We start from the raw sequence: 26,616 nt of genomic DNA, 5'->3' as shown, positions 1-26,616 counted from the left end.
ACATACACATACTAATTGCAATGACGAACAGTTTCTGCATTGCATATTCCCCTGGTTGACATTCAAAGAGAGTGTGTAGCACCAAGATTGTAAAAAGGACTCAGTAACATGTTGTGAATTTTCTTTTATTTGTTTATTAGCTCTAACTGGCAGTCGCCATTAGCACTTGTGCTAATGCTAACCGCCTGTCTGTAGATTTGTCTGTAGTCAAGGATTCTCAGGTTTATTTAGCCCCACCCCCTTTCCCCACAGGTTGACATTTGATTGGTTCCTTAGATCTGCGACGTATGAAAGCCTGGCTGTGAGAATCTGTGTTTCTGCATATGCAGAGACTGCAGTTGGGAGGGCGCATGACGTCCGTCCGACTACCCATTTCTCCGACCATACATTTATTTATTTTTGCGTCCATTAGTCCGAACTCCCATTTCTCCGACTTAAGTAGCCCTAACCCTTAACCTTACCCTAAACCTAACCTTAACACTGTAGAATGGGTAGTCAGAGAAATGAGCCGTTGGACTGATGTATGCTCCCCCAGTTGGGAAACCTCAGTCATGGTGTTGATGAATATTTTGTTTATGATTATGTTGCTAAATAAAAAACTTTATATGGATTTTGACAACATTAAAAACTTGATCTTAATCAGAGTCTTTTTAATTGTAAATGTCCAGTATCACCTTAGTTGTGGTATCTCACCACACAGAAAGATTTTTAGAGGGAAAAATCTGTGTTTACCTTGCCCAACCTTATGTCACACATTTCTGCTTCTCTGTTCACCCTAAGACATGGTACAACTTGAGGACACTTAACAAGCCGTCTATTTTTAGGGAATGTGATCCTAAATGTCAGCGTTCCTCTTCGGGGGCAACTAGTTAAAGAGATCAGGTTAGGAACGGGCAGTCAGCCCTCATAAGTGAAAATAATGAAGCTAGTTTTGAAAACCTTGTGTTTGAGGATGTTTCAGACTTATAGGTTCCAAAGCATTTAACTTTTCTGCCAAGACCTGAGTCCTTCCTGGGAATTATAATTTTGCACTTAAGTTTTGTAATTGAGCCACCAAACTAATTTGATTGGGCACTGATAGGTTCAAGGCTGAAGTTCAAATTCATTTCAGTTCTTTGTATGTTAATTCTTAATGCTATATTTTAGATATAGCATTAAAAATATCTTTTTGTACTGCCATGTGGCCGTGACCTCTGAGAAAAACCCTCACACAGGTCAACAGCGGTGAAAAACGCTCTGCAGAGTCTCCTTTTCCTGTTCCTCACTGCGAACCTGAGAAATCTTCAGAAGCTGTTGGACGTGTGGTTGACATGAGCAGGGAGTCCAAGTTTCCCCTGGCTCCTATTACCCTGATCGTCATTGCTCAAACTGTCAGACACTACCAAATTACAACAGGTGCTCCCTGTGTGCTGCCTCTGGTCTAGGGAGTTGTTTGGGTAGAGTTTGGCCACATGGACCATTTACTGTGGTTTTCAGTTTTCCAGGCAATCTCAGACAACATAATAATCCAGAAACAACAAACATGATGAAAATAAACTTCTTTCAACTAAAATCAAAGGATGAAGCTAAGTATATAAAGTTTGCAATAAATCCTCTTTTTTTATGACATCCAGCATGTGTTGAAACAGTTTTTAAGAGCTGGTGATTTTTATTATCAATTCAGCTCTAAACAGCTTACTCATCCTTAGGACTTTAATTAGTGTAAATGCATCCATGCAAACACAACACAAAGTACAGTGGCAAGTATGTGAACCTTTTGTAATTAGTTTTCTGGGTTAATTGGTAATAAAATGTGATCCGATCTACATCTAAGTCACAAGTATAGACAAAAAAAAAAAAAAACTACACAAACAATATGTCATGTCTTTATTGAACATACATACACTTTTTTTTTTTAAGCCACTCTGAGTCTGTTGTAGATTTACTTCGATGTGTAGGGTCATTGTCCTGCTGCATCACCCAATTTCTACTGAGCTTCAGTAGAAGATGTCTTTTTTCTGGAAAGCAATTAATGCAGAAAACTAGGAAATTCCAAAGGTTTCGTTAACTTTTTTCTTGCCACTGTAGATGACAAACAAGTGTTTACACGTTGTGTACGTGGGTTTAAAATAGACCAAAGATAAATAGTAGTAAGGTGCTGTTGAACTGTAGTGACAGGTGTTACTATTATTTTGAAATTTGTATTTATATCAACGAGGGGATGTTTAATGACAGATATAACTCACTGCATGATGCAATATCATCACAAGCAGCTGTTGTGAGTTTAATTCTAATAAATATAATAAACAGTTGGAGCTAGTGCTATATGACAGTGTTCTTTTTTGTATTGATTATTTCTGGTGTCAGGTTCACTTGTGACTACAGGCCCTTCAAGCTGACCATATGGCCGTATTTGCACAAGTGACAGGAGAATCAAAATAACAAAAATGTTCTGTGTTGATTCTAACATCAAGACACTTTAGCAAACACTGAGTGAAAAAAAAACAATCCTGACACACTGTTTTAAAAAAGGTAAATTTCACAACTGAAATCTTCCGAAAACAAACAGCCAGGACTTAAATGTATTGAAGATGTTCCACAGCACAAACTCAGTCACTGACGAATGAGGTTAGTGGTGTTTGTTTCATAGTGGCAGTTTTGGTTGCAGTTTACAAGTCCAACATGTTTACATGTCCAGTTTGTTATCAGGCTTCCTGTAGGAGCGATACGGAGGAACACCCAGATCTAAAGACAGCACTGATGTACAATCCTCTGCACACACACACATGCACATGTTTTTGTTCAAAATGTTGCTCCAAGGTACAGAAGGAACTGAGCGATTGAGTGTTTTCTTAACCTGTGCTGCACATTAAAAAGCAGGAGCAGCAGATTTCATGTTTTAAAATCTCGTGGTGTGACAGCCTATAAAAATAGAACCTGCTGATTGGTATAAATGGAGGACGAGGCCATGCCAGTGTGTGACTCAGGGATCAGGAGATACAAATATGTTTAATGTGCCTCTTTGAAATGAGACTGTGCAATGTATTCTCTTGAATGAAGCAATAAAGCACACGTCCTATTAGAACGCACTGCTCCGCTGCACTGAACACACTTTACACTGACGTTTAATCTACCTGAGGAGGTGAGACTGAATCAATAACTATTATGAAATCACTTCTTAAAACTAATTTTTTATCTTTCTCATGGGAGAAAGAAATGAACTGCACAACCTCACAATGGCTGAAGATAATGTTTATTTTTTACTTTACCTTGGAAAAGGTGAAATACATCGCAAAGAATTAGACTCAACAAATTCTGGGACAGGGTTAGGGACCTTTTGTAACTTCCTGAAACATACTAATGTTGAAGTTGAAGGAAAATGAACTGATCTGAATGGTATTTTTCTTTTCTTCTTCTTATTATTATCATTTGAGATAACACTAATACTAATACTCATTTGTCTGTTGTTGTTTTTTCCTCATTTATATTTCTGTACTTATATGTGTCTTTTTGCTCTTCTTGAGTGTTGTATGTACAATTTATAATTCAATAAAGAAATGGTTTGGAAAGACTACTAATTTTTATGGACTTTACTTTATGTGATATCATGTTTCCCTTTGATTTGCCACTGTTCTTTCTTATATGAATATTATTTGTCCTCCCTCTCAGTCCTGACCTCCATTTTGTTATCAAAGCATTTTGTGGACTATATATTTAGAAGCTGCTGTATGAAAAAATAGTTTTATTGTTATTATTTCAGAGGGAAAAAAAGAAGGGAGAGGTTCTGATCAGTCACACACACACACCACACACATTACAAAGATACACTCCAGGCACAATCAGGTGTGGAGGCTTTACAGCTACATGTTTAAGATAAATAAACACAGACTGCACAATTTAAAAAAGAAAAGAAAAGAAAAGAAAAACAGTGGTCAAGTTCAGCTGAATAACACAAGATAAAACTTACTTTACACACCTTCACAATGAATTTACCATCTTGTAAGAAAACTAGTGTACAGACATGAACACACTGTCATTTTAGAAAACATTTGTGCTGCAGAAGCACAACATAGGTGTTGCAGAGACAGAAAAGTGACAGACCAGGCTGTTTGTCTGGTTCACTATAACATCAGTATGATTCAGACATTACTGCGAACATGACCTGTACTAAATATGAAATGCCCCAGCCAGGTTTGTCACTTGTTGTTTCCTGAATTTGTAGCACTTTTGTGTCTTTTCATGTGTTTTCTTAAGTTGCAGAACGTTGAGCCCTAAGGGCCACCGTAGTATTTGATACATGCAGCCACTGCTCAGCAGACGATGATTGTTAATATAATAAATAAATGTGGCAAATAGTAATATTCCCTAAAATTGTTCCAAGCTAATAAAATACACAAACACAAATGACTCCTATTTTTCATTGATATGATATGACTTTACCTAAATGGTTCCTGCTCTACCAGGTGGCCCCACCGATGGCTCTGTTCTGTAAACACTGAAGAAACTAAATTTAATTCAGTCTCATTCATTTACTCTCCTCTACTTTCCACACTGTGATAACTCACTTATCACATATTTAATATTACTGAATTGTCAGAGTTGGCTCCTTTGTTGTTGTTGTTGTACAATTTAATTGATATCTAAACAAGACATTTTACTGTGTGTTTGCTCAGGCAGAGTGGAAACTATGCAAGATGGGTGGGATCATAAATTGTAGATGCCTTCGGGAATTTTTAATTGGTCTGAACTGCTCCGCTGTTCCTCCCAGCCTGAGCAGTCACCCCGCGAGCAGACAGGTCCAAGCATCGGCCCCTCAGACAGGACAGAGAGGTACGTACTGTAGGTCACTGGGATCTTTGATTGAATATTCTTTGATAGAAACTGTTCTTTTTGTGGTAATTAGTGCATGTGCTACTGTGTGTGACAGTGAGTGAAACTGCCCTCAAGCTTGAGCAGCAAACCACAGGCAGACAGATTACAGCGGACGATAAGGAGGGTCATTTAGTCGTCTCCGCCACTTCCCCTACAAGAGCTGCTGCACAAGACAACAGGGCTTCAATGTCTTCTTAAAAGAAATCCCAGACTGTGTGCAATGGAAGTGAAGGTGTCTGTGGACGGGATCCAACGTGTGGTCTGTGGAGTCACAGAGGAGACGACATGCCAAGAAGTGGTCATCGCGTTGGCTCAAGCTCTGGGTATGTAGCCTACAGCATGCTTGTGGTTAACCCTGATGTCCTGACATAGTGCCGATACCCACACTTGTTCGTCTCTCTTCAGGTCAGCCTGGACGCTACACCTTACGGGAGAAATTCAAAGACTTCGAGCGATGCATGACGCCCAACGAACGCCTTCTGGAGACCCTGGAGAAGTATGGCGAGCAGGCCAGGGAGGTCCAGCTCACACTGCTCCACAACGGGGCCTCCGTCTGGGATGAAACGGGCAGAGCAAAAGTAGGCAGGTACCAGCCTTGTCCACCACTGAGAAGAAAAGATGCGGGGGCTCGAATGCGGAGGAGCAGCGGTTCGTTGAGTTTGCATCGCCAAAGCTTGCCCCCGTTGTCTGGTTCGAGGCCGGAGGCTGAGCAACAGAAGGAGGAGCTGAAGAGACCCAAGAGGAAGTCTCTGACGCTCATGGAGGAGGCCTGGGAATGGCTGGAGAGCCTGGGGAAAGGCAAGGTCTACAGTACTACGGCCTGTGATAAGGAAAGCAGCAAGAAGACTGATAAAAAGAACCGTAGCTCTCTGAATGTCTCTCTTGCTGTTGATAAAGACAACTCGGGTCGAAGCAGCAGAGGCAAAGTCAGAGGGGAGAAAAGTTTGAAGTCAGACTTGGATCAGCAAACGTCCTGCTGCATGGGGAGTCAGACCAGGGGCAAAGAGAGCAAACACCACAGGAGAAGTCAAGAGGTCAAACCTGAAGACCTGTCCAGCTCAAGCTTTGCAACGGTTGAAGATGAGAAGAACAGTCTGAGAGAGACCATAATCTGTCAGCTCAGCTGTCTGCAGGATTTACAGGACCAGATTGCACGCATAGACAAACAGATTTCTGAGCTGGAGGAGAAGCAGAGGTCCAAACAAACCAAGCAGGAGGCTCAGCAGAGAGCGGCTGAGGAGGAGACGGAGCAGATCAGGTTTTGGGAAAACGAGCTAAAGGCAGAGGAAGGGTATGAGAAAGATCTGCAGTGTCAGTTCCTCGAGATGAAGGGGAAAGCTGTGGATTGTAAGGCCCAACTGGAGGAGTACAAGAACGAAATACAAGGGCTTGATTTCTTTCCCTGTCAAAGCGTCGCTGAAGAGGATTCTGAGGTGATTTCAAAAGCGGGATCAAATGCTGCGGCGGAGGTTCCAACTAAGTATGGGAGTCGGCAGCGATCTGATTCAGATGGGGATGGAAATGTTAACAGGAAGTTCCTGCCCAGAAAAGACTTCAGCTCCCCTCATGCTCTAGTTTCTCCGAGCCAGATGAAAGAGCGGCGGCCCACGGGGCCCACAGAGCTCAGGGAGTGGTGGACACGCTGGTCTGAAGCACAAAGCTCTCAGTTACACACTAAGAAGAAGGTGATTCATCGCTCCGAGCTGACTATATATCTGGGCAGCACTAAGGTGTAGAGACGAACTACTGCAAAGTCAATAAAATTCAGTGATAATGCTAGCTCCTATTGGTTTGACTTCTCTAGTATGTGGCTGGTAGCCTCAGTGCTGTGGTGTATTCACTGCCACATGATCCCAGTCCTCCCAGGGCTCGTTCAATGAGCCCCCTAGTGACGAAATAGGCTGCATGTTAGAGGTAAGACTGAGTGGTTCTCAACAAGAGCGAGGGGATCAGCTGAAGTCGAAAGCACAGTTTAGGAAAACAAATTCAGAAATTCTAACATTACAAGTAATAAGTATATGTAAATCAGGGACAAATCCCTTGTACCACGTCATTACTAAAGTGGAGGTTGGACTGATTGTAACTGGCTTTACTGTTAACTGCCAGAATTATTCTACTCCACTGGAAGAGTTGACACAGTCCAAAGTTTAATTGAACAGCTTAGTCACACAGGGTCTGACAGTGACTCTTAAGAAAATCTAATTGCCAGGGTTGGTTATACCTCAGACAGAAAAAACATGGCAGATTTCCATGGCTTATATTATGGGTGTTACATCTTAGAGAGGGTACAGGACACTAGTTGACAGAATATGTATGTGTCTGTGTATTTGTCTATGCATATATATTAACTCATCATTTGTAGAAGTGGGGAAAAAAGAAAGGCAGCTGTAAGTGACTCTCCACCAGCATTTCACTTACGGTACAAAAAGATTCTGTACCAGTTATGTTAAATCAATGAAAATTGTAAGTGTATTTAAATATCCAATTCATTCTGCAGATAGAGGAATTGTGTGATGATTGTTTGTGTGAACTGTGAACAGTAACAAGCCATTGTTACCTTGCATTAAGGCAAATTTTGGAACACAACATGTATATAGTTGTAGATATCAGAGGGAAGTCAAATAAATGTACCTGCACCCACTTTGTCTGCAGGCACCCCGAGGAGTCTGACCTTGACAGGAACTCACAACATCAATATGCGCGACTATGGATTATGCATTTCATTTTACTGTTCTATGCAACACAGAGCTAATGCTGTTCCTCACAGTGGTACAGCTTTTCTGTTTAGTTTCAACTGTGCATTTTGTCTCCATTATAAAAGCTCTAATGGTTTAAAATAGAGATTAAAAATATATTCTGTTAGTTTTTTCTTGCTCATGTCGATGCTACCTTTTATCTACAAGATGGAGTTTTCACAGCTACATTGTCAATTTTCTATGAAATAAAAAGACAAAAACAAACCAGCTCATGATTTTCATAAAACTTTAATTCAATTGTTTCATTCAAGACCATTAACAAAAGTACATGAGAACCTCTGTACGTGGTTCAACTGAAACCCGGTGATCTCTAAAGTTGAAATTAATTTTTGACTGTAACTTAATGTGCAGAGGCACAACAGCTCACCCAACATGTCTCCAGAGCACAATAACTGATGTCCTGATTTTTAATGTTTTTTTTTTTCTCTTTTTAAACTGAATTTCTAATACTTTACCTTTCTCCTTTAAGTTAAATTTGTTTCATTATATCTGAAGTTTGAACTTTCACTAAGAAAAAAAGCACACATTACATACAGTATAGTTCAACCCACAGGTTTGGGATGCATATCAGTATTATTTCTACTAGAAAAGACAGCCTCCCTAAGATTGTTCTGAATATTTTGGCGGTTGGCTGGGAACAGAGGATACATCTAATTTTTGTTTTTTTTATTTTGTTTTTTGTTTTTTTTTCATTTCACTTTGCTTGTAGTTTTTAGGCACCTTATTCTTACTTAATTCAATATTAGCAGATTGAGTTTCAATGGAAAAAAAAGCAAACATATGTGCAAGAGAAAAAAAAAGAAAAAAAAGTACATAGTATAAAAGAACTGCAGATATAAGATGCCACGAGGAATTCTGCACCTGGGAAAAATTGCTTAAGTGGAGCATGTGAATACCAAAAAGGTATCTAAAGGCTCCAGATTGGTAAAGTAAATCCCATTAGATCGACTACTTTGACATTCACATACATCACACACACCATGCTTTCTCTTCAGCTCTTCAATAAAGCATTTTTAAAACTGCTCAAAAAACGGAGCAGAGAAGAATCCTCAGTTTAAGCTCGCACATGAGAAATATGATCCTCCTTATGGAGGGAACTTTGCTTTGCTTTATGCGTTTTTTTTAGGAAAGCATACAGTAGTGGAAACTCTATAATGAAACCATTTTAAGTTTCCATGGGTAAAGGAGCAAATATATGAGAGAGAAAAAAAAAATGGAGCAGAAGCTCAAAGACATGCCAACAGTCACACTCATTCACCCAGGCAGACTACTGGACAGATTACAGGTGCAGAATTCCAGTCAAAGCAGATTCAAAAAGATAGGGACATAGACAGCCACACAGTCATCAATCCGATTTAGAGGGGACGAGGCCCCCCCAGAAACAAATACCTCCATTACACACTATAATCACTTCTAGGGTACATCACACACACGCACACACGCGCACACACTCGGAGATCCCATGTACACTGCAGTGTGGACTCTGTATCAAGTACATCATACATGGGAGGCAGGGAACCGTGGAATGAGAAAGGTTCCCCCGCAGGTATCGATGGGGACAAAGATTACACATGCCGATTACTGTATGTTTGTGTGCGTGTGTGTATATTCTGTGCATGAATTTGTGTGTGTACAAGCATGTGTCAAATCAAATTCCCTTATCTCCTGCTGTTGCCCTATGGGACAGCATCCCTCCAACACTGAATGAGGGCGGGCTCTGTATTGCTCAGTCAATGACACCAGGTTGACGGGTCTTGCGCTCCACATTGAAGCCCTTTGGAGAAAAGAACAAACTGTTAATGTTGATACTTATATATATGATGCTAAACCAGTTCATCCAAGGGTATCTGAAGCTTATAGCGTTACTTTTTCATGTGAATGCGAATATTCACCACTGTTATTGGTGAATGCGACTGAAGCCTTAGCTGCAGCTACATTCACCAACAACAGGTGATTTATGAATATAAAATAAAATTCAATTACAACTTTGTTTTTTCAAATATTAAAGTAGCACTATCGCAAATTCCAATTCTTTGTTCGGCCACTAGATGGGGCCAGTGGTGCAGCGTATCAGATATAAACATCCTCGTCCTCTTTACATAGCCTGCCTTTCAGGAGGTGGGGCTGAGCGCCGGCCAGCTTGTCTCATGAAAAAAAGGAATTCTGCATTTGCTCCACAGGCACTACACCGTTATGGCTCCCCTGGACCTATTTATTACATATTTCAGTTTCTTTTATTGCCATTACTGCTGTATTTGCGATAGTGCTACTTTAAACAAAAATGTTGAATTATTATTTCAATAATCTAAGTGGACATTGAGGTTATACATCGGGGCAGAGAACAGTGAAAGAGCAGGTGAACTTACCTTTGAATTATCAGGACCACGGGGCTGTCTCACAATGACCAGGCGAGGAGCGCTGGCGTCATCGAGGGTGATGCTCTTCAGCCGGTTCACCAGACGGTCAGGACGAGGAGTTGCCACTGGTTTAGGCCCCTCACTGTGAGGTCAGAGGTGCAAAAAAGGGTTAAAAGACTGACGCTCTACACTGAATCTGGTCCTGTTGTCATCATGCTGGGAGCTTCAGATTCTGTCTGAAGAACAGAGGCGACTTCTTTCCTGTGGTCTGATTCCAGCCAAATAGGAGATTTTGATATTGATATTCTGCAGGGGTTCCCACTCTTGTGGTGGAACAATTTAACAATCAACCTTTTGGGTTGATTGTTAAGGGTGCCTTGCTCTTTTAAGGGTGCCTTGCTCTTTTATGCATTTATGTTCAACAGTATTTGTTGTATTTTTTGTTTTATCCTAGTAAAAATGGAGACGGCATCCCCCATCATGCATTTTTTTTTTTTTGTTAATCTCAGTAAAACCTCACCTGACTCTGCGCACGTTGCAGGCACTACATTTTCCTGTGCGTTGATTGAGGACAACTGAGAACTCCACCTCATCCCCAGTCTGGAGCTCCAGGCCATCTTGCACTTCTTTTACATGGAAGAACAGCTTCTTGCTCTCACCAACTTCATAAGTGATGAAACCAAACTGGAAACAACAAAATAAAACCTCAGTTTAAAAAAAAACCAGTAGCCTTTTTGAAACAGAACAACATTTCAAATCTGAGATGTTGTAAACAACTGATAAATACCTGGTCCTTGACACACTCCACCAGGGCTCTACGCTGAGGGACTACATTACAGGCCATCTTCTGTCCAGTCTGGGTGATTGTGCAAACCTGGAACTTCACCACTTCTCCTTTCTGCAGACAATCTGCCTTGCTGGCCATTCCCATGATTCCAAAGGGATAAGTCTGGCCTTTGGTGCCACCTGAAACAACCGAGGACAGGGAGGTGTCGACTGAACGTTAACCGAGATAAACTTGGCATTCAAAATAATCACACCTGTAAGTCCCATTATAACATGATGCTCACCTTCCTCTGAAACTTCAATGAGCCCTTGGTATTCTGTCTGGGAGGGGTCTACACTGCGTAAAGGACGGATGACTTTCCCCATCATCACTGCCACACTAATATCCTCTCCAATGCCATTCACTAAAAAGAGAAAAACATAAATTATACAGTTTTCATTTGTGGGTATAAATTACATCAAGAGCCTCGTTAGAAAACAGCTTGGATTAAACCCCTCGTACCTGCAGCCACTTTGGTAACCTTCTCAGCACTGACTTTGTTTCCTTTTCCCTTAGAAAGAGTGTACTCCACTGTGTCGCCCAGCTCCAAGCTGTCCAAGTCCCCACACATTTCACTGAGCAGACAGGACAGAAGAACCAGGTCTTAGATATCAGATACCATATCTCTTTGGGGGTCAATAATAAACAAGTCATCAACTAAAATGCGTCTCAGAACTTCACCTGTAGTGAAAGAAGATTTCTTGATCATGATTTGCCGTCTCAATGAAGCCGAAGTTGTCCTTCAGTGTGGCAACAAATCCATGCAGTCTCTTGGCACTGGAGGCGTTACGGTTAAGGACCCTGATGGAGACGGCACTCTGCTGGCCGGTTCGCTTCACTTCGTTGATGGAGAACTCCACCTACAGGACAAACATCATAGAGACTGAATCACCGATCCAAACAGGGCTACACGGTGTGGAGCAGATCAGCAGTGTTTGCAGCAGCTGAGGTCATAACAATTTTTCATTTGCATTTTACCTTGTCTCCAACCAGTGGGTGACCTCCTCCCTCTAGGTCCTTAATATGGTATGGCACCGTGAGCTTCACTCCACAGTCTTCATATGCAATCACTCCTTCTTCGGATTCCTGCGGAGAAGGACGCAGATCAAACCTATGTCACCCGAGTCTCACTTACATTTGATCCATCTCGCTCCGCCCAATGGAGTCTCATCAACGCTGCACTCGTTTCTCAACGCATTGATTTAAGCCACTAAAATGCCTCAAATGATTCCACATGGAGGATTTCTGGGATGTAGTGTATTAGATGATGGTGTGCAGATACGCTTCACAAGCATATGAGAGGCACTGCTGTGTGCAATGTATCACTCCTTAGCAGCAGAGTTGGTTAGCATTAGTCTAGGCTACTGCAACGGCGCCGAGTTACAGCCTACTATACAAGGGGCTGCATAATTACCCATCACTAATGTAGTTTAATCTATTGGGAACAGTCCTGAACCCCCCTAACTAAACTAAGACACAAAGGCATGTATAAATTCAGCAGAAAATGAAACATTTTATGCCTCATCTGTTCTGGTGCCTTTCTGCCACTTAAATTGCAAATTCTTTTGTAGTACAAAAATATTCATCAACAATTTGAAATTCAAGCATCAAAAAACTAAAAAGGACCACAGAGTAAAAGGAGATATGTTGATTAAATGACCAGTCCAGGTGACCTTCACATCATTTAGGAAGGAGCACAAAAGACATCTAACAGGCTGTTCCCAAAAACCATACTAGTAATCAGGATTAGTGTCTCATCCCTAATTGTGCAGCCCGACTACTAGCTGAACCACTGATGCAATGATTTGATTCCACGTTACAAAGGGTTAATTGGTGATCAAATACCATGCTGCCCACTACTGAGGTAGAGGAGGCAATCAGTGGGCCAGAGGCCAAAGACTGACCTTTTCTACAACTTTACCCTTGAAAAGTAAGAGAGACAGACACTCGTTAGACAGCGAGGCGTGCCAGCATCACACTACAGAGTACATGGCATCATCTGTCAACGGCCGACTTTTAAAATTCATCATCTAAGGTCTAGGGATAAAAGAATAATTTCTTATACCAAAAATGTTAGTGAGATTCAGACTCTATTGGTATAAGTTTGTGCAATTTGCCACCAATACGAGCATCATTACTTATTTGTGAGACATTATTCATGTGGCTTCATGCAGAGGGTTTCAGTCCTACCTTGTCTTTTTTCTAAACCGACAAGGGGCATGAACAGGAAGAGGTCAACAGAGGAGAAAGCAAAGAGGAAAATTAGAACTAAAAAACTGGGACGAGGGGTAGATGAAGTCTGGTGGGGGCGGGCCAATGAGACTATAGTTTTTTTAAGGTGCTGGGGGGGGAGACTGAGGTAAGATGATATTTGTCATAACTAATAGTATTAATTGTACCTTCTCCTTGCTCTTGGTGGGACTGGCATTCTTGGCAGTGACTGCAACTTCTTTCTCCACCACACCCATGAAGCGCTGCTCAGACTGGGTATGGAAAGACACTGTGCCCTTGGGCAGCTTCTTGATGCGCACTGCGTGGTTCCTCTGAGCCGACAGCATATCCTGGCAAACACGGGGGACATTTACTTTAGCTCGCTGCTGACAAATACGTGGGAATGTGCCCCCCAATGTGGGTAACAACACTGAATACATACTTTGGCGAAAAGCTTATTAACAGGACCTACAGGCACAACAGTAAACTCCACTTCATCCGAGATGTGCAGCTGGCTCTCCTCCAGAACTTCACTGAAGTGAAAGAACATCCTAGCGTCGCGGTCCACGCACTTGATGAAGCCGAAGCCATCGCGTATGGCTGCGATCACCCCCTAGAAAGAGAATCGGTGACATGGTCGGCGTCTGTGAGTTCACTCCAATTTACTTTAGCTGTAAAATTATGCGTTACATAATGCAATTGTCCAACACAAGGGAAAAGCAAACATTTTTCAGTAATCCTCACCATTTCACGCGTTTCCTTGGTGAAATTGAAGGTGTCTGGGAGGATGTCAATATTTGTCGCTCTCTCCAGCTTGTCTCTGCGGTCAGTGGAGATGTTGAACTGTATGTGGTCTCCCTCCAACAGGGTCACCTTGGATTTGGTGTCCTTCTCTCCAAACGGCAGCTCCTTGTCGGTGAAACCGATGCGGGCACTGATGCGACCAGGTAGGGGGTCGTTCTGTGGAAGCAGGAGGCAACGACTTGTTACATTAGTGATGTTATTCATATTAAAAAAAAAAACAGGTATGAAGCCACCAACCAAGGATATAAGAATTCAGCTTGCCTGGTTTTTGGTGGGGACCTTGGGAATGACCTTGACAACAGTGCCTTCAAACTGCTCAATGCTGATATCCTCAAAAATGACTGTTCCTTGGGGGAGCAGCCTCACATCCGTGGCTACTTCTTTACCCTGGAATATAATAGGTAAATAATGTTAGAATAAAGTATATAATATAATCTAAAAAATTAAAGAGCTACAGGTACTGGTGCACACCTACATTTCTGTCTTTTATGGTGAACTCAACATCATCTCCAGCCTGCAGAGCTTCCAGATCACCCTTGAACTCGCTGTAGTGAAAGAAGATCTCCTTCACCACATCAGCCCTCTCGATGAATCCAAAGGCCTCCTGAAAGACAAGACACACCCAGTGGGTTAGCATGCTTACTAGGGGTGGACAATAATTATCGGCCCGATATTATGACGTCATTCCGATAAGTCAGTAAGAGTAAGAGTAAGTAAGATATAGTAGGCTATATACACAGTATTATTTTTTTTTGTCAGCACTGCTGTGTGGGTCGTTTTTTTAATCAAGCGCTCTCACTCCTACATGAGACCTGAACAGCCTGCAGTGAATGCTGTGTTCAAGAGGCCTCGGTATAATCGGAAAAACTACTTTCTGACTGAAAAGAAAATCATCAGAATACTCCCTAATTTCGGAAAACAACTTGGTCATAATTTTGGTAGTTGCCGACTTGACTTGATATCAAGGTCTTATCCCACAAAGCCACCACCACACAGGACTAGAAGCCCATAGGTGATGATTAAGATGGATTTCATTTGTATAAGTCCAGCGTTTACTTTTTTTGGCAAAAAAACTTTAAACTCCAAACCTTTAAATAGATGTTTGATATCTTTTAGCATATGTTTGAAAGGCTTGCCAATAGAATATCTTCATTTAAAGAGTCAAAACTGTTTTTGGTTTTGTTTATAGTATTGATGTCATGATATGTTTGGTCCTCACTAGTCTTTCTTATCTCCAGGTATGTTATTGGTTATTGGTGGAAGCAGAAATTTATCGGTTATCAGTATTTAAACAAAAGGTTAATGCTTACTTTTGTGGTATGACACCAAAAATAATTTGCAGTTAGATATGATGCAAAACTACCAGATTTCTCAACTATTCTATTCTAGATAATGCATTTAGTTTCTTGAAATTGTTTCACAGAATTATTACAAAAATGTATTACAAAATAAGAAAGCTTTATGTAATGGTCAGTGGATCTTACCTTTGTAGCACACACCACACCCTGGCACCTTGTTTGCTTCTTCTTCACAAGTTGGATATTGCGAGCACTGACGGCACCAGTACTGAAATAAAAGAGCAATGAACATACAATCAAGTACTAGCTGGGAATCATTACGTCAATGCCAAGATGTGTTTTGAGGACTTACTGCTTGTTGGTCTCCATGTAAAAGCTGACTTTGTCACCTGTGTCCAGGTGGATATTGCCCTCTACATCCTCAACAGTGTAGGTAAGATAGAACACTTCCTGTGGAAAGTCACACCAGCATCAGACTTTGTTTAATTGTTCATCCTAAAGCTATTTCATAGCCAAGAGCACAGATATATGTATATGAAGGATAGACTGTCCTTGTGCTGTGGAGGCAGGACGCCCCACAGTTAAGATTAAACTCAAACTTTCCTATCTGATATGCCATGCTTTAGAAGTGCTCACAGCATCATGGGAGTTCCTCAGAAGCCTCACCTTTTCTCCCATGCTAACATATTAACTTCATGCTTCTCCTCTCTGTCCTCCCTTTCTCTCTCTGTTCTATTCTGTGGACATCTCTCCACAGCTGCTAGACCTACATAGACTTAGAGAAACTTTATTGATCCTAAAATTTCAAGATCAAGTTCTGCCAAAACACTGTAATCTTATAATCCCAAATAATTGATTCAACCATCATAGCTGCATTTATGATATGAATAAGCCTATTATACCTCATTTATTAATTGCCTTACAACAACAACATATACAGCCGTTCCTGGTTTCTCCTTCAACACAGGGAGTCTTTCCTCCCCATTGTCTTAAAGTGCAGTTTACTGTGGGAACTGCTGGGTTTTCCTCTGTAATATTGTAAGAACTTGACCTTATGGTTATGTTTATTATGAATTAGCACTGTGAAAATAAAACTGTGTAGCGTTAAACTGAATAGATGCAAGTGATTAAATTGATCTCTATACAAAAACCAATGACAACAATTTAACTATATCAACATTCAGCATCATGTTGTAGTCTGTGCTACTTCTCTTACCCCATTTCTTTCATAACAAACGCTGCCAGTGGGCACCTGGCCAGGGGCAGACTTTCCATCCAAGTGCACAGGAATTGCCGACACAACCTGCAAAAGAGGAGGAAAAACAGCGGGGGGAGGCCGTTAATATTCTGCTTTGCAAATCTTATGATAAATGTTTATTACAAATAAAACGACAAAGCCCAATTCTAATTGTTTCTGCACACAGGATGGATGAAATGATGGCTGAATTTCAAATGTCACAGTAACAAGTATTTCAAGTGTCAGAGATACAGAGCATCGTCTACAGGTGAGCAGAGTGGTGTGTGCATGTTTGTATTGTTAACACTGTCAAGCCTCCTAACAGCTTCTACCATGTTCATGACCTGACTGAACAAGTCGGAGTGAATGAATCAGCACGACTGTGTGGCTGCATGGAGTTGCCCTGTGCTCCGGACGTGCCGTTAGATTTGTTATGTGAATGCATTACGAAACAAGCGGTGTCAAGGGCACGTAGCAAACTGAATGTGCCCAATGAGCCAAGCCTGACAGTCTGGCATCGCAGAGCTCTGCCTCCCCCTGCTGAGCTCAACTTATTGATGCAGCACTCAGGCTTTATGTAGCAGAGTGGTGCATGTGAGGTTTGCTTTAGTTTGATACTATACGGCTGTCTTTACACTACAGGCCTTGATGCCCAATTCCGATTTGTTGCCTATATATGACTTTTTTGACTGTCTATTTACATGTTCTATCAGAAGTAACCCATAATTGAACATCTAGTCTGTCCTTACAAAATAAAGTTAGCTGTGTTGAGCGGACCTGTTGTCAGATGAGCAGCTGACAGTGACGGTTGTGAGGATGGGACAAAGCCTCTTGGACAAATTTGTGTACATTGTTTTTCCTCTCTTGATTTCTAATCGGCTCGTTTCAGTTTTCGCCGGTAGGAAAACGTGAAATCAGGTGTCTCGCGCGCCCTCTTTTTTTCCACACTCCCTCACTTGTCCTCGGCCCGCATATAAATGAATGTCTGACGCGGACACCACGAAAATGAAACTCTGTAATTCCTATGACAGTGACCACAGCTGGCCATGGTAGTCCAAGTCAACCCTATGTGTCAATCACAGGCTACAGAGGTTCAGCAAAAAGCAGGAATTAATATTATCATTGATGACGTACGACGCACATTGCCAGGAAAGATCCAATCCTGCAGACGTATCGGCAGATATCCGATTTGCATCTGATTTATTTCCACATATAACGGGGGCCTGAATCTGATCTGACAAAATCCAATTCGATGTGCATTTGTCCCGTTTATACGTTCATGTTACAGATCCGATCTGTGCCACTTGAGAGGAAAACATCGGAATTGGGCCATTTAAACTTTATAGTGTAAAGACAGCCTACTAGTTGGTGTTAGCATTCATGGAAAAAATGATACACCCACTGGGCATTACAAAGACCACTTGACCATATTTGTTCAAAGGACATTCAACACCTCCAACAAACATGCATGTCAGCAACAACAGGCCAATCTGAAATATAAATGTGTCGTAATTCTAGATGGAGTTAAGACACTTTTTAGAATTTGGATGTGGGAATAAGAAAGGGGGGTGGGGGGAATCAGATCAGTGTACTTAGAATAACATCCCCTGCCCAAAACACACAACAGGCCATATAAATGTTTACTTGACAGACAACAACAGAACCAAAAATAAAATGGTGTTCCTTAACTGGATGAATATAACCATGCAGCACAGTAAAGGGATAGGCGTGCAGGTCTGGCCCCACCTGGCCCGAGATGCGCTCCTCTGGCAGCACCTCTGGCTTTATCTTTAGCAGCTTCACTGCTATGGGCTTGCCAGTGCGCCTGTCAGAGGATACCTCAAACTCTACATCATCTGAGGAGAGAGAAGCAGGAGAACATTAAAAACACTTTCAAAATGATACAGAGACAGCTTAAATAGAAATGCTTGCAATTTGAATAAAAAGTATTGAAATCTCTGAGGTCTAAGAGTACCTTCTAAGCTGTGTCAATAATGAGTGCTGGTTTCTGACCGTCTCTGCACTGTGCAAAAAGGTAATTCGGCCCAAATGCGAACAATTTCGGACCAATTTCTGTTTTTTAAATTCTTTACTTAAATTGTTGATTAATGAATAATTGCCTGAAACACTCTTGGACACATTTAGCAGCCTACTTCCTTCAGCTTTGAGTCAAATACAATACTAAGAACATGAAACGGAAAGTGGAGACTCGATAGAGCAATATTTAAACCTCTTTCTCCACTGTTTTATCAGAAAGATTAAACATTTGCTGACCTCAGAGAGTAAATGATTTTGCACACAACCCCAAGGTCTCTCACCTCCTATTTTAAGCTCCTGCAGATTGCCATTGTACTGAGAGCAGTGGAAGAAGAGACGATCCTGACGTTCTGAGCACTGGATGAACCCGTAGGAGGTCAGGAGCTTCTCCACCACACCGGTCTCTCTAATGCCGGGTCCCGTGCCATTGGCGTAGGCAGTGTGCCCATTGTTATGGAGCATGCCTGGGTCAAAACTCATCTAGGGGAGGACAAGAACCAAGTATTACATTGCATTCAATAGTGGACCGACATGAAGCAGACCAAAATGAGTAGCTGTAACTTAAGGCAGGGTTGATGCCAACCTTACAAAAAGAAAAAGGAAAAAACAAATAACTCAAAACATGCAGGAATAGCACATTTCAGAGGAAATGGGGAGGGGAAAAGCAAATGTAAAGCTACATTAGAGCCTTCAGGGGGGATGTGGTCATCAACAGAGGGGAACACACTCTGATATTATTACCTCGGAAGATCTTTTATACCATTGGCTGGAGAAGCTATTTTTTGCAACACTTCCTGGTGTGCTTAGTGTCATGCAGTAAAACCTACAATCAACGCAATTGTGTCGCATCCTGAACCGTCTCAGCGCCGGCGAGATTTGTACAAATTTCATGCAGTCCTGGTTAGACAGATAAGTGCTCACAAACCGTTCAGCTCCCTGTACCGACAGACCAACCAGTGATTACAAGGCCACACCAGTAAACCTCACACTGATCAAAATCTGCCACTGCACCCTGGTTGAACTTGCGCGACAACAACAAACCATGCAGTTAGCGAAACGAAACTCACATGACACGACAACAGTTGTTTTGTTAATTCAAGTGCTGGCACTACCGGACATGCCACCTTACTGATCTCTGATACAAGGGGGTCCGTCTATGTTTTTTACTCCCTGGGTGGGGATGGCAAGAGACAGAGGAGGAGCGGGGGATAGGCATGGGACCAGTAGAGGTAGATCGGGCAGCACCAGTGTTGCGAGCCACTGGAGGCTCTGAGGTCCCTCTTTCCATTTCTGACACTGGGGATAGGACTTGAATGTGCTGTTGGGAGGAAGCAACAGCTTTGACAAGGAGCGCAGTCATGGCATTACTTTTTAATTACCATCATCACAAGCAGTTTTGAGTTATTACGCACATTATCATCCAGCATAAGGGTACAAAATACTGAGACTTCTACTCGCTAGAACCTGCTGACATTTCATACACCCAGCATTTGCCCATGCACTCATTTTTGGGGGCACACCATGTATACGTTTCACAATAACACGGTGATATACTACACCTACACCACCAATGTACAAAGACTTCTCCAATGCCATTTTATTGTATCTCAGCTCATCACAACCACCACCAAAACTCAGACCCTACCAGAAACCCTAAGGCCAAAGTTCCACACTCGGTGTTGACAGATACACTACCATGACGACGTCACATCACAGCATTAATCAATAGCACTAATAAGTGGCTGGATAATGCTTGTGCATTCAAAGAGGGACGGCGTCTGTAGAAGGCAAACCAAAACCTGAAAAGCCTGACCTACTGTGCAGACAGTTAAGGTGAAGTGGTTTTCAGTGAAGTGTCACAAACATTACTCAAGGTCAAGTTAAAAATAAATAAATAAAAAACTACTGAAAATGGAGAATCAGAAAATGCAAATGACAGGTCAAGGAGCGGTGCATCTACAGTGGATAGAGAGTCGGTGATGGGTTATGGGTTATGAGGGAGAGGGGGGTCCCAGAGCAGCCTCTTCTGTTAGGTTCTTTACTGCCCTATGAAGCTACTCAGAAGACATAAGACATCTGCGGGCCTTAGTTTCACCCTGTAATATGTTGCCCGTCCACATCCAACGATTTGGTCTCAGAGATAATGATGGGTTTTTATTCAGCTTTGATGGGCAAGTACCTTAAATACTACCCAGACTTTTTTCCCCAAGGATCAGATAGTATGTAGTTTAGCACTGCCTTGATTTGAGAGAAGTTTTGTACCAGAATTTACGTAGCCCCACATGATTTGCCGGGGTCACAGCCTGATTCAAGTCTGACAGGGTTGTGATGCAAAGTAAAAATACGAGCGAAAGAAGAAAAAAAGGCTCTACTTGTAAAGGGCTTGTAAAAAGCACCACATTTCGGCCGTCTAATTGGGAGAACACCCCTCGCCCTGCAACAATATATCTGAGTAGAGGCTAGTCTCGGGAGCCCGAAAAGGATGAAAGAAGGTTAGGCCATTCACAGGAGAAAGATGCAGGGCAAGGTGGGTGGATGGGTGTCCGATGGGGTGGGGCACTTAGAAAAGAGGTGGGAAGGTGAAACTTACGGATCGGCCATATGGCGACAGGCTGAGTCCGACAGGGGAGGTGCTGCTCAGGTCAGCGCTAACAAACGCGGTGGGTGGCGACGCAGGCAAGGTAAACTCAACAAAGCCTTTCCAGGGGCTGCCCATATTTTCCCATAAACTCGGACCAAACTTGCTTGAGCACTTGCTGAACTTGATTACTTGTTTAATTTTTTTTGCTTGACTGTTAAGTACTATTTTTATGTAACCACCCAATGATACACCGCTGGATGTCTGCAAGGGTGAAGAGAGGAACAAACATAACGGGTAAGGCAAATAGGTCAGCCAGTGTGCCAAGTGTCACAAACAAAGGAAAATAGCTGTGGGCTTTAATCCCCCAGGGAGGGAGTTGAAAGGGCAAAAATCTGGGAGGATATGACTTCAAAACGACAGAATAGGAGAAAGGTGCGGGCTGGGTGAGGGAAGGCAATCAAATCATTTCTCAAACAATTGAATAACCAGTTTAACTGGAGGTGGTGGCGGTTCAGTACAGCTGGCTTACGTGAAGTTTTAAGAAGAGTTCTCTTTGGCAAACGGCAATGTAGAGGTCAATGACATGAGCAAATCAAGTCTTCAACTCAGTATCACTTATCACAGTCATTCCACATTATGTGTGCTTTCGAGCCCAGGTAGCAACATGTGTAATCATGTGCAAATGTACAAGATTCGTTTCTGACCAAGCACTGCAGCAGCTGCTTTCACTGACACTCATCTTTGGTTCAAGGTGTGCTAATCAGTGAAATCAGCTACTACGAGTAAACAATCACTAAGGTGCTGCCATTCAAGAATTGAGAAGTCCAAACCAACGTATGAAGTCACCAATCAAAATACAGAAGTGTCAATAAAAGCCTCTTTTTTTCTCCAAATAGTTGCACACGTGTTTGTCAAAGTTGGATGTTTTAGCAAACAAAGAGGACCAATGAGCTGACTGATTTTTTGAAAAAAGCAACCTCTGCATTGCTGCCCAAAAACAGCACAGCTGGCCAAACTTCATTACAATTGAGTGTTGCACAGTCTGTGTTTGTAAACATTACATAATACAGATGTACAAACATGGAATTTACCAATTACAGTTTCTGAAGTCAACCCACAACAAATACCTACTTGCAGCATCAAATTCTTTAAATCTGAATTTTTAAGACATTGGAGGGAATCATTTCCAGTGTATTGGGTGGAGGGGGTTATTCAAAACATGACAGATTAAATCATAAGTGACAAATTAATGTTAACATAATAGGTCTCTCACATTATGAATGGGCTGCAACTGAGACCCACCTTTATTTGTCGTCTTGATTCTTCTAATTCTCTGGATCTCGATGACTATGCAGTTCCTGCAGATCTCTTCACGCACTCAGTCGAACACACACACTTGTTACAGGTTTCTGGCACAAGTTCTAGATGGTTGCATAAAGCAAAATGGGGGAGAAATCTAGCGCAAAAAAAAAAGGCAAAACGCAGGTGCAATAACACTGCTTAGAAAAAATTACAATGAAAAAACAGAGGGTGGAGAGGAGGGAGGGAGAGACGGGGGAGGACCTATGGGGGGAAAAAATAGCAGATAGCAGCCCACTCCACACCCCGGCAGTGAGTCGGTGGTGTGGTGAGGATGAGGAGGGCTAGGAGCAGCGTTGGGACGTGTGCTTTGTCAAAGCTGTTGAGTAGGCACAAACTTCTGGTTTCAGATCAGTTATTGTCTTCTCAGAATATGCTTGGATTGCTTCTCTTCTGTGTTTCAGTTGGGCTGATGTTCGTCGTTGTCGTCTTCTTCTTTGGTCGTTTCAGGATTTGGTTGCTTCTTGCGTTTTAAACCCTTGAAGTAATCCTTTTTTTTTTTTTTTCCTCCACGTGTCTTCAGTGTTGCAACTTGGCTTGTTTTTGGGAGGTTTATCTTCTGTTTCTGTGTTATGATCTGAACTTGAAGCAGTTGCGGATGGTACAAAAATTCAGTTCCGTTTCACTTCATACTGTGGAGAAAAGGCAGATTTGGTCAGATGAGCAAAACCGGTCACTTTGAGTTCACCTCAACAATTTCACACAATCAAACATTTATGATAACGCAAGAAGGCTCCCTGGGCTTCAGGAATTTGCAGTGACAGTAACATTTAATTACATTATGAAGTCATAAGAATCCCACATTTTCTGTCACATGAGTAACAGGAACAACTGAGGACTACTGGCCTAAAGTTTTCTGAGAATCTTTGCCCCCAGACTCACAAGTACAAAAATAGGTTTTCCTCAGATGCCTCTGGATACAGCCCATAATGCCAGGCAGCTGACTAGCAGACAAGAGTTGTAGATCAACAAGTGCTTGTGCATAACTTCAGCTCAGGGCATGATATTTATGGCACCATTTCTGACCAGGCCCCTCTGTTTTGTCAATCAACATATATGTTTTGGACACTTACGGTACATGTGTTCAAAGTACAGGAGAGCTTCAGCTTCACCTACTGAGATGAATAAAATACAAATGTGTGTGTAAAATTCTCTAAACTTTGTTAGAACCTCTGGGGCTGAACTTCACCAGTGGGTTAAAGCAGAGTGTTGTTGATGTAAATACACCGCTTTGAAAACAAGCTGGCAGAGCCAACCCAGGACACATGATATATTCTGCTGTGACTGTGTTGCAATGGTTTCCCTTCCTGCATTCTTCCTGGAAGGTTAATATATAGTACTGTAAATGTGGAGCAGTGGAGAGGTCCTATTTACTTCCTGAAGCTGTCTCTTTAGATATTCATGTACAGATGTCAAAATATAGATTAACCTACAAGCGGCCTCCTATTTTGTTTTCATTTGCACCACTGGGACGAATACTTGACCCACTAAAGATGCACATCCTGGTGCTGGTAGTACAAACAAAGACTTCAATTATCACAAGATGGATTGGGTAAGTGGGTTAAAGGTTATGAGCAGTGAACAGAGACAACACTTGAGTGAAAACAACCATGTAGGAGATGGCCTTTTCTGCTCCCCCTTTTGCAGCTTTTGGTGACGCAGAAAGAGAGAAGGGGGAAAAAAAACAGTCCACCCACTAAACCACCAGCACCTATTGGTCGTTTAAGCTCTTTGAAGTGACTATAACACCACAGTTCAAATCGGTAATCATTAAACTTAAAAAAAATAAGACCCATATCGACTGGCTAAAGTTGCGACATAACAACTAATACACCCCCGGTGAGGTCTGGTCTAGCAGGCTTTAACACGACGGTGCTACTCTGGACTGGGCCCGAATAACAAGCGCCTGTCACTTCCTAGCAATCCGCCATCCTCAGCTGGAGCTGCTAATATGGCCTGATCCAACACGTTGCGGCATGCAACGCGATGGAAAAACGTCACATCAGAGCTAGCCAGCTAATTTCTAACACATGCCAAACTCAGCCATGTGCGCCCAAACAACAGAAAACAGGTCACGGTTCGCTGCGTTACAGCCCTGTAGTCCGAATAACACACCCGGTCACAGTTTAAGTATAAAAGTAATTGTCTTAGTGACCTTGTGTGGACAGACCACAACCAGGCAGATTAGCATCTCGCTAACGCTAAAGTCGTAAACAGCCAATACCCCCCGGGCGTCTCCAACTCTGAAATGTAAATTAATTCACTTCGACACAGTTATTACGCCGCAGGTTAGCTCCACTAGTTAGCTCACAAGTCGTTTTTAGTAGATTAGTAATGAACTCTGGTACATTGTCTGATCATAAGTTGGCAGAAAGTGCCGGCACCGTGTCGTGTTATTCTCGGTGCACAGAGACAAGCACACCAAACTCAATGCAGAAAGCGTGATTTAAAATGTTTTTGGATTAGTTTTAGCATATACACACCATATGTAAACTTGTTTAAGACTCGATACGATCCGATCCGGTGTCCAGACAAATTCGGCACTCATGTAATAAAGGAATGTTGATTCTATTTTACTGAAATGACGTTTTTTAGGATGGGGTCGCATCGCTCGCTTCCCTTTGACACAGAGTGAAGTGGTGGAAATTAAATTGAGGGACACAAAAGCGGAGTTTGGCACAACCGCTCACAAAGTGACGCAAAGACGAAATCCTTTCATTGTGACTTTTTAATACGAGCCGTGTGGGGAATCGAGGTCAAAATAAAGTGTCCTTAAGCAGCAATAACGGAGTGTGTACTCTCCATTCACAAATAACGGGAAGACATAACGCTGTCAACGCTAACGGCACGAGGACGGGACAACAAAGAAGCCAGGTGAAGACGCTCGTGCGCTCGTGGTCAAAACTGTCAAACCGCCGCCGTGTCTGGTTGGCGTGAAACTCAGCAGTTTCACACAGGTGCCGTGTCTCTGGCACACGGGGACACGTTTTACACAGCTGTTCGTCTACACTATTAACACTGCAACTAGGCCGTTCGCGATGCTAGGTGGCTAACAGCGGCTACAGTTAGCTAGCATGCGCTGGACTCGGTCCTTGTGTGTGGTGATTTATGGTGGAGGAAAAACACGCCTGCCCCCACCCAGGCCCGAGCTCTGCGTATGACTAAGCGCAGGATAAACTCCTCACTTCTGCGGCTCCGCTGGCTATGGCGGAGAAAAACGTCTCACTGACACTTTACAAAGACATGTTTAAACTGTTATATGAAACGGAAAGACTATTAATATTTAAAAAACTCACCCCAACAGCTTTCAGCACTGTCACCAGCGCCGCTAGAAGCAGCACGGCACATTACGTAGTGATTAGGGAGGCGGCTACCGCGATATTTGACAACGTTAGGCTAACCAAAGAGCATACACGTAGGAGTGGCCATTACCCAGCAGCAGCCGGCGAGTAACACGAGTGTGGTCTCGCAAAGAACCATGGGAGATTGCGAATACAGTACCGTGATGGTAGTACTGTAGACTGTAATTCACAAGTTCCAGCCAACTGAGCTCAATACATTTACTTCCCCACTGACAAGTATGGTCTGTCTCCCACATTGCGGCAATTATTAAAAGAGTGTTAATTTAATTCTACCGTTATTAGCCTATTTAGATTGTAGTTTGCAATTGTGTTAAATTGGACTATAGTTTGTAAATCCCTTTCACAACTGCAAAGTGGGAATGTAAAAAGGCCAACACAACCATCGACCTCAATAATAAACAAAGTATAACCCAAGAATGCTGTAAATTCATGCTTTGTGAAAGTGGAGCTGTTGTACTGTGCAATCTTCAATTTGATGTGAAAATTAAACTTTTACTAATTTTGCAGATAAATCAGTTCACAAAGTCTGCCACTTTCATGGACATGAACAAAAGAAAACTTCCGACCAACAAATTAATTTTAGGCTATAAAATTACATTTTTTGTTGATTATTTTTATGTATAGGCTAACATTTCAAAAAATAAGCCCAAATTAGTAATTTCACTGCTGTCTGTAACTTAACGTTCATATGTGTTGTGTTTCTTTGACAACATTGGAAAGTTTCATACGGTCTACATAAACTGGAAATGTCGAACCTTCTCCTGGGACCGATAGTGAAGTTATTTGGCCTCAATGAGAACATTTATAGAAAAACATATTTCTCAATTTCCTTTCGCCTGCCGCTCATAAAACCTCACATACACTTTCGTCGCTTCTTGTACAGCTGTTTTGTTTTGTTTTTGGCAGCCTATCTATCACATTGAGTCGTATTATTATC

The 26,616-nt window shown here is 42.2% G+C and overlaps 2 protein-coding genes across 19 annotated transcripts; one reads left to right on the top strand and one right to left on the bottom strand.

Annotated features, from left to right (window-relative positions):
- The first annotated feature begins 4,630 nt into the window (after nucleotides 1-4,630).
- rassf11 (Ras association domain family member 11) lies at nucleotides 4,631-7,790 on the top strand. Of its 2 annotated transcripts, none has more exons than XM_085781240.1 (3): nucleotides 4,631-4,809; nucleotides 5,062-5,174; nucleotides 5,257-6,810. In XM_085781240.1, the coding sequence occupies exons 1-3, from the start codon at nucleotides 4,697-4,699 to the stop codon at nucleotides 6,585-6,587; spliced, it is 1,557 nt and encodes a 518-aa protein (XP_085637366.1). In that variant the 5' UTR covers nucleotides 4,631-4,696; the 3' UTR covers nucleotides 6,588-6,810. The 2 variants fall into 2 exon arrangements, with proteins under 2 accessions (XP_085637366.1, XP_085637368.1); XM_085781242.1 differs by having other exon boundaries at nucleotides 4,726-4,809; nucleotides 4,907-5,174; nucleotides 5,257-7,790.
- Nucleotides 7,791-7,816: 26 nt separating this feature from the next.
- On the bottom strand, nucleotides 7,817-25,673 carry csde1 (cold shock domain containing E1, RNA-binding). Of its 17 annotated transcripts, XM_085781222.1 has the most exons (23): nucleotides 25,614-25,673; nucleotides 22,261-22,949; nucleotides 20,968-21,219; nucleotides 19,507-19,695; nucleotides 18,659-18,857; nucleotides 18,030-18,196; nucleotides 16,320-16,406; nucleotides 15,456-15,553; nucleotides 15,290-15,371; nucleotides 14,281-14,409; nucleotides 14,067-14,192; nucleotides 13,746-13,961; nucleotides 13,444-13,614; nucleotides 13,190-13,351; nucleotides 12,695-12,712; nucleotides 11,769-11,876; nucleotides 11,472-11,650; nucleotides 11,253-11,365; nucleotides 11,035-11,154; nucleotides 10,752-10,930; nucleotides 10,485-10,648; nucleotides 9,974-10,106; nucleotides 7,817-9,381 (listed from the first exon to the last, which is right to left on the bottom strand). In XM_085781222.1, the coding sequence occupies exons 3-23, from the start codon at nucleotides 21,091-21,093 to the stop codon at nucleotides 9,334-9,336; spliced, it is 2,814 nt and encodes a 937-aa protein (XP_085637348.1). In that variant the 5' UTR covers nucleotides 21,094-21,219; nucleotides 22,261-22,949; nucleotides 25,614-25,673; the 3' UTR covers nucleotides 7,817-9,333. The 17 variants fall into 17 exon arrangements, with proteins under 17 accessions (XP_085637348.1, XP_085637349.1, XP_085637350.1 ...); XM_085781223.1 differs by lacking the exon at nucleotides 12,695-12,712; XM_085781224.1 differs by lacking the exon at nucleotides 12,695-12,712 and having other exon boundaries at nucleotides 13,474-13,614.
- Between the last annotated feature and the right edge of the window lie 943 nt (nucleotides 25,674-26,616).

Source organism: Trachurus japonicus, chromosome 7 (genome assembly GCF_045865225.1).
Source record: "Trachurus japonicus isolate A0001 chromosome 7, Traja_1.0".
Taxonomy (NCBI): Eukaryota; Metazoa; Chordata; class Actinopteri; order Carangiformes; family Carangidae; genus Trachurus; species Trachurus japonicus.
This window is presented reverse-complemented; position numbering and strand designations above follow the sequence as displayed.

Coding starts and splice junctions, on each gene's coding strand:
- rassf11 (XM_085781240.1), top strand. CDS start 4,697: ATGCCTTCGGGAATTTTTAATTGGTCTGAACTGCTCCGCTGTTCCTCC. Junction 4,810..5,061: donor CCCTCAGACAGGACAGAGAG/GTACGTACTGTA, acceptor AAGAAATCCCAG/ACTGTGTGCAATGGAAGTGA. Junction 5,175..5,256: donor CGCGTTGGCTCAAGCTCTGG/GTATGTAGCCTA, acceptor GTCTCTCTTCAG/GTCAGCCTGGACGCTACACC.
- csde1 (XM_085781222.1), bottom strand. CDS start 21,093: ATGGGCAGCCCCTGGAAAGGCTTTGTTGAGTTTACCTTGCCTGCGTCG. Junction 14,193..14,280: donor TCACCATAAAAGACAGAAAT/GTAGGTGTGCAC, acceptor ATTATATTCCAG/GGTAAAGAAGTAGCCACGGA. Junction 10,649..10,751: donor TGGAGTGTGTCAAGGACCAG/GTATTTATCAGT, acceptor TGTTGTTTCCAG/TTTGGTTTCATCACTTATGA.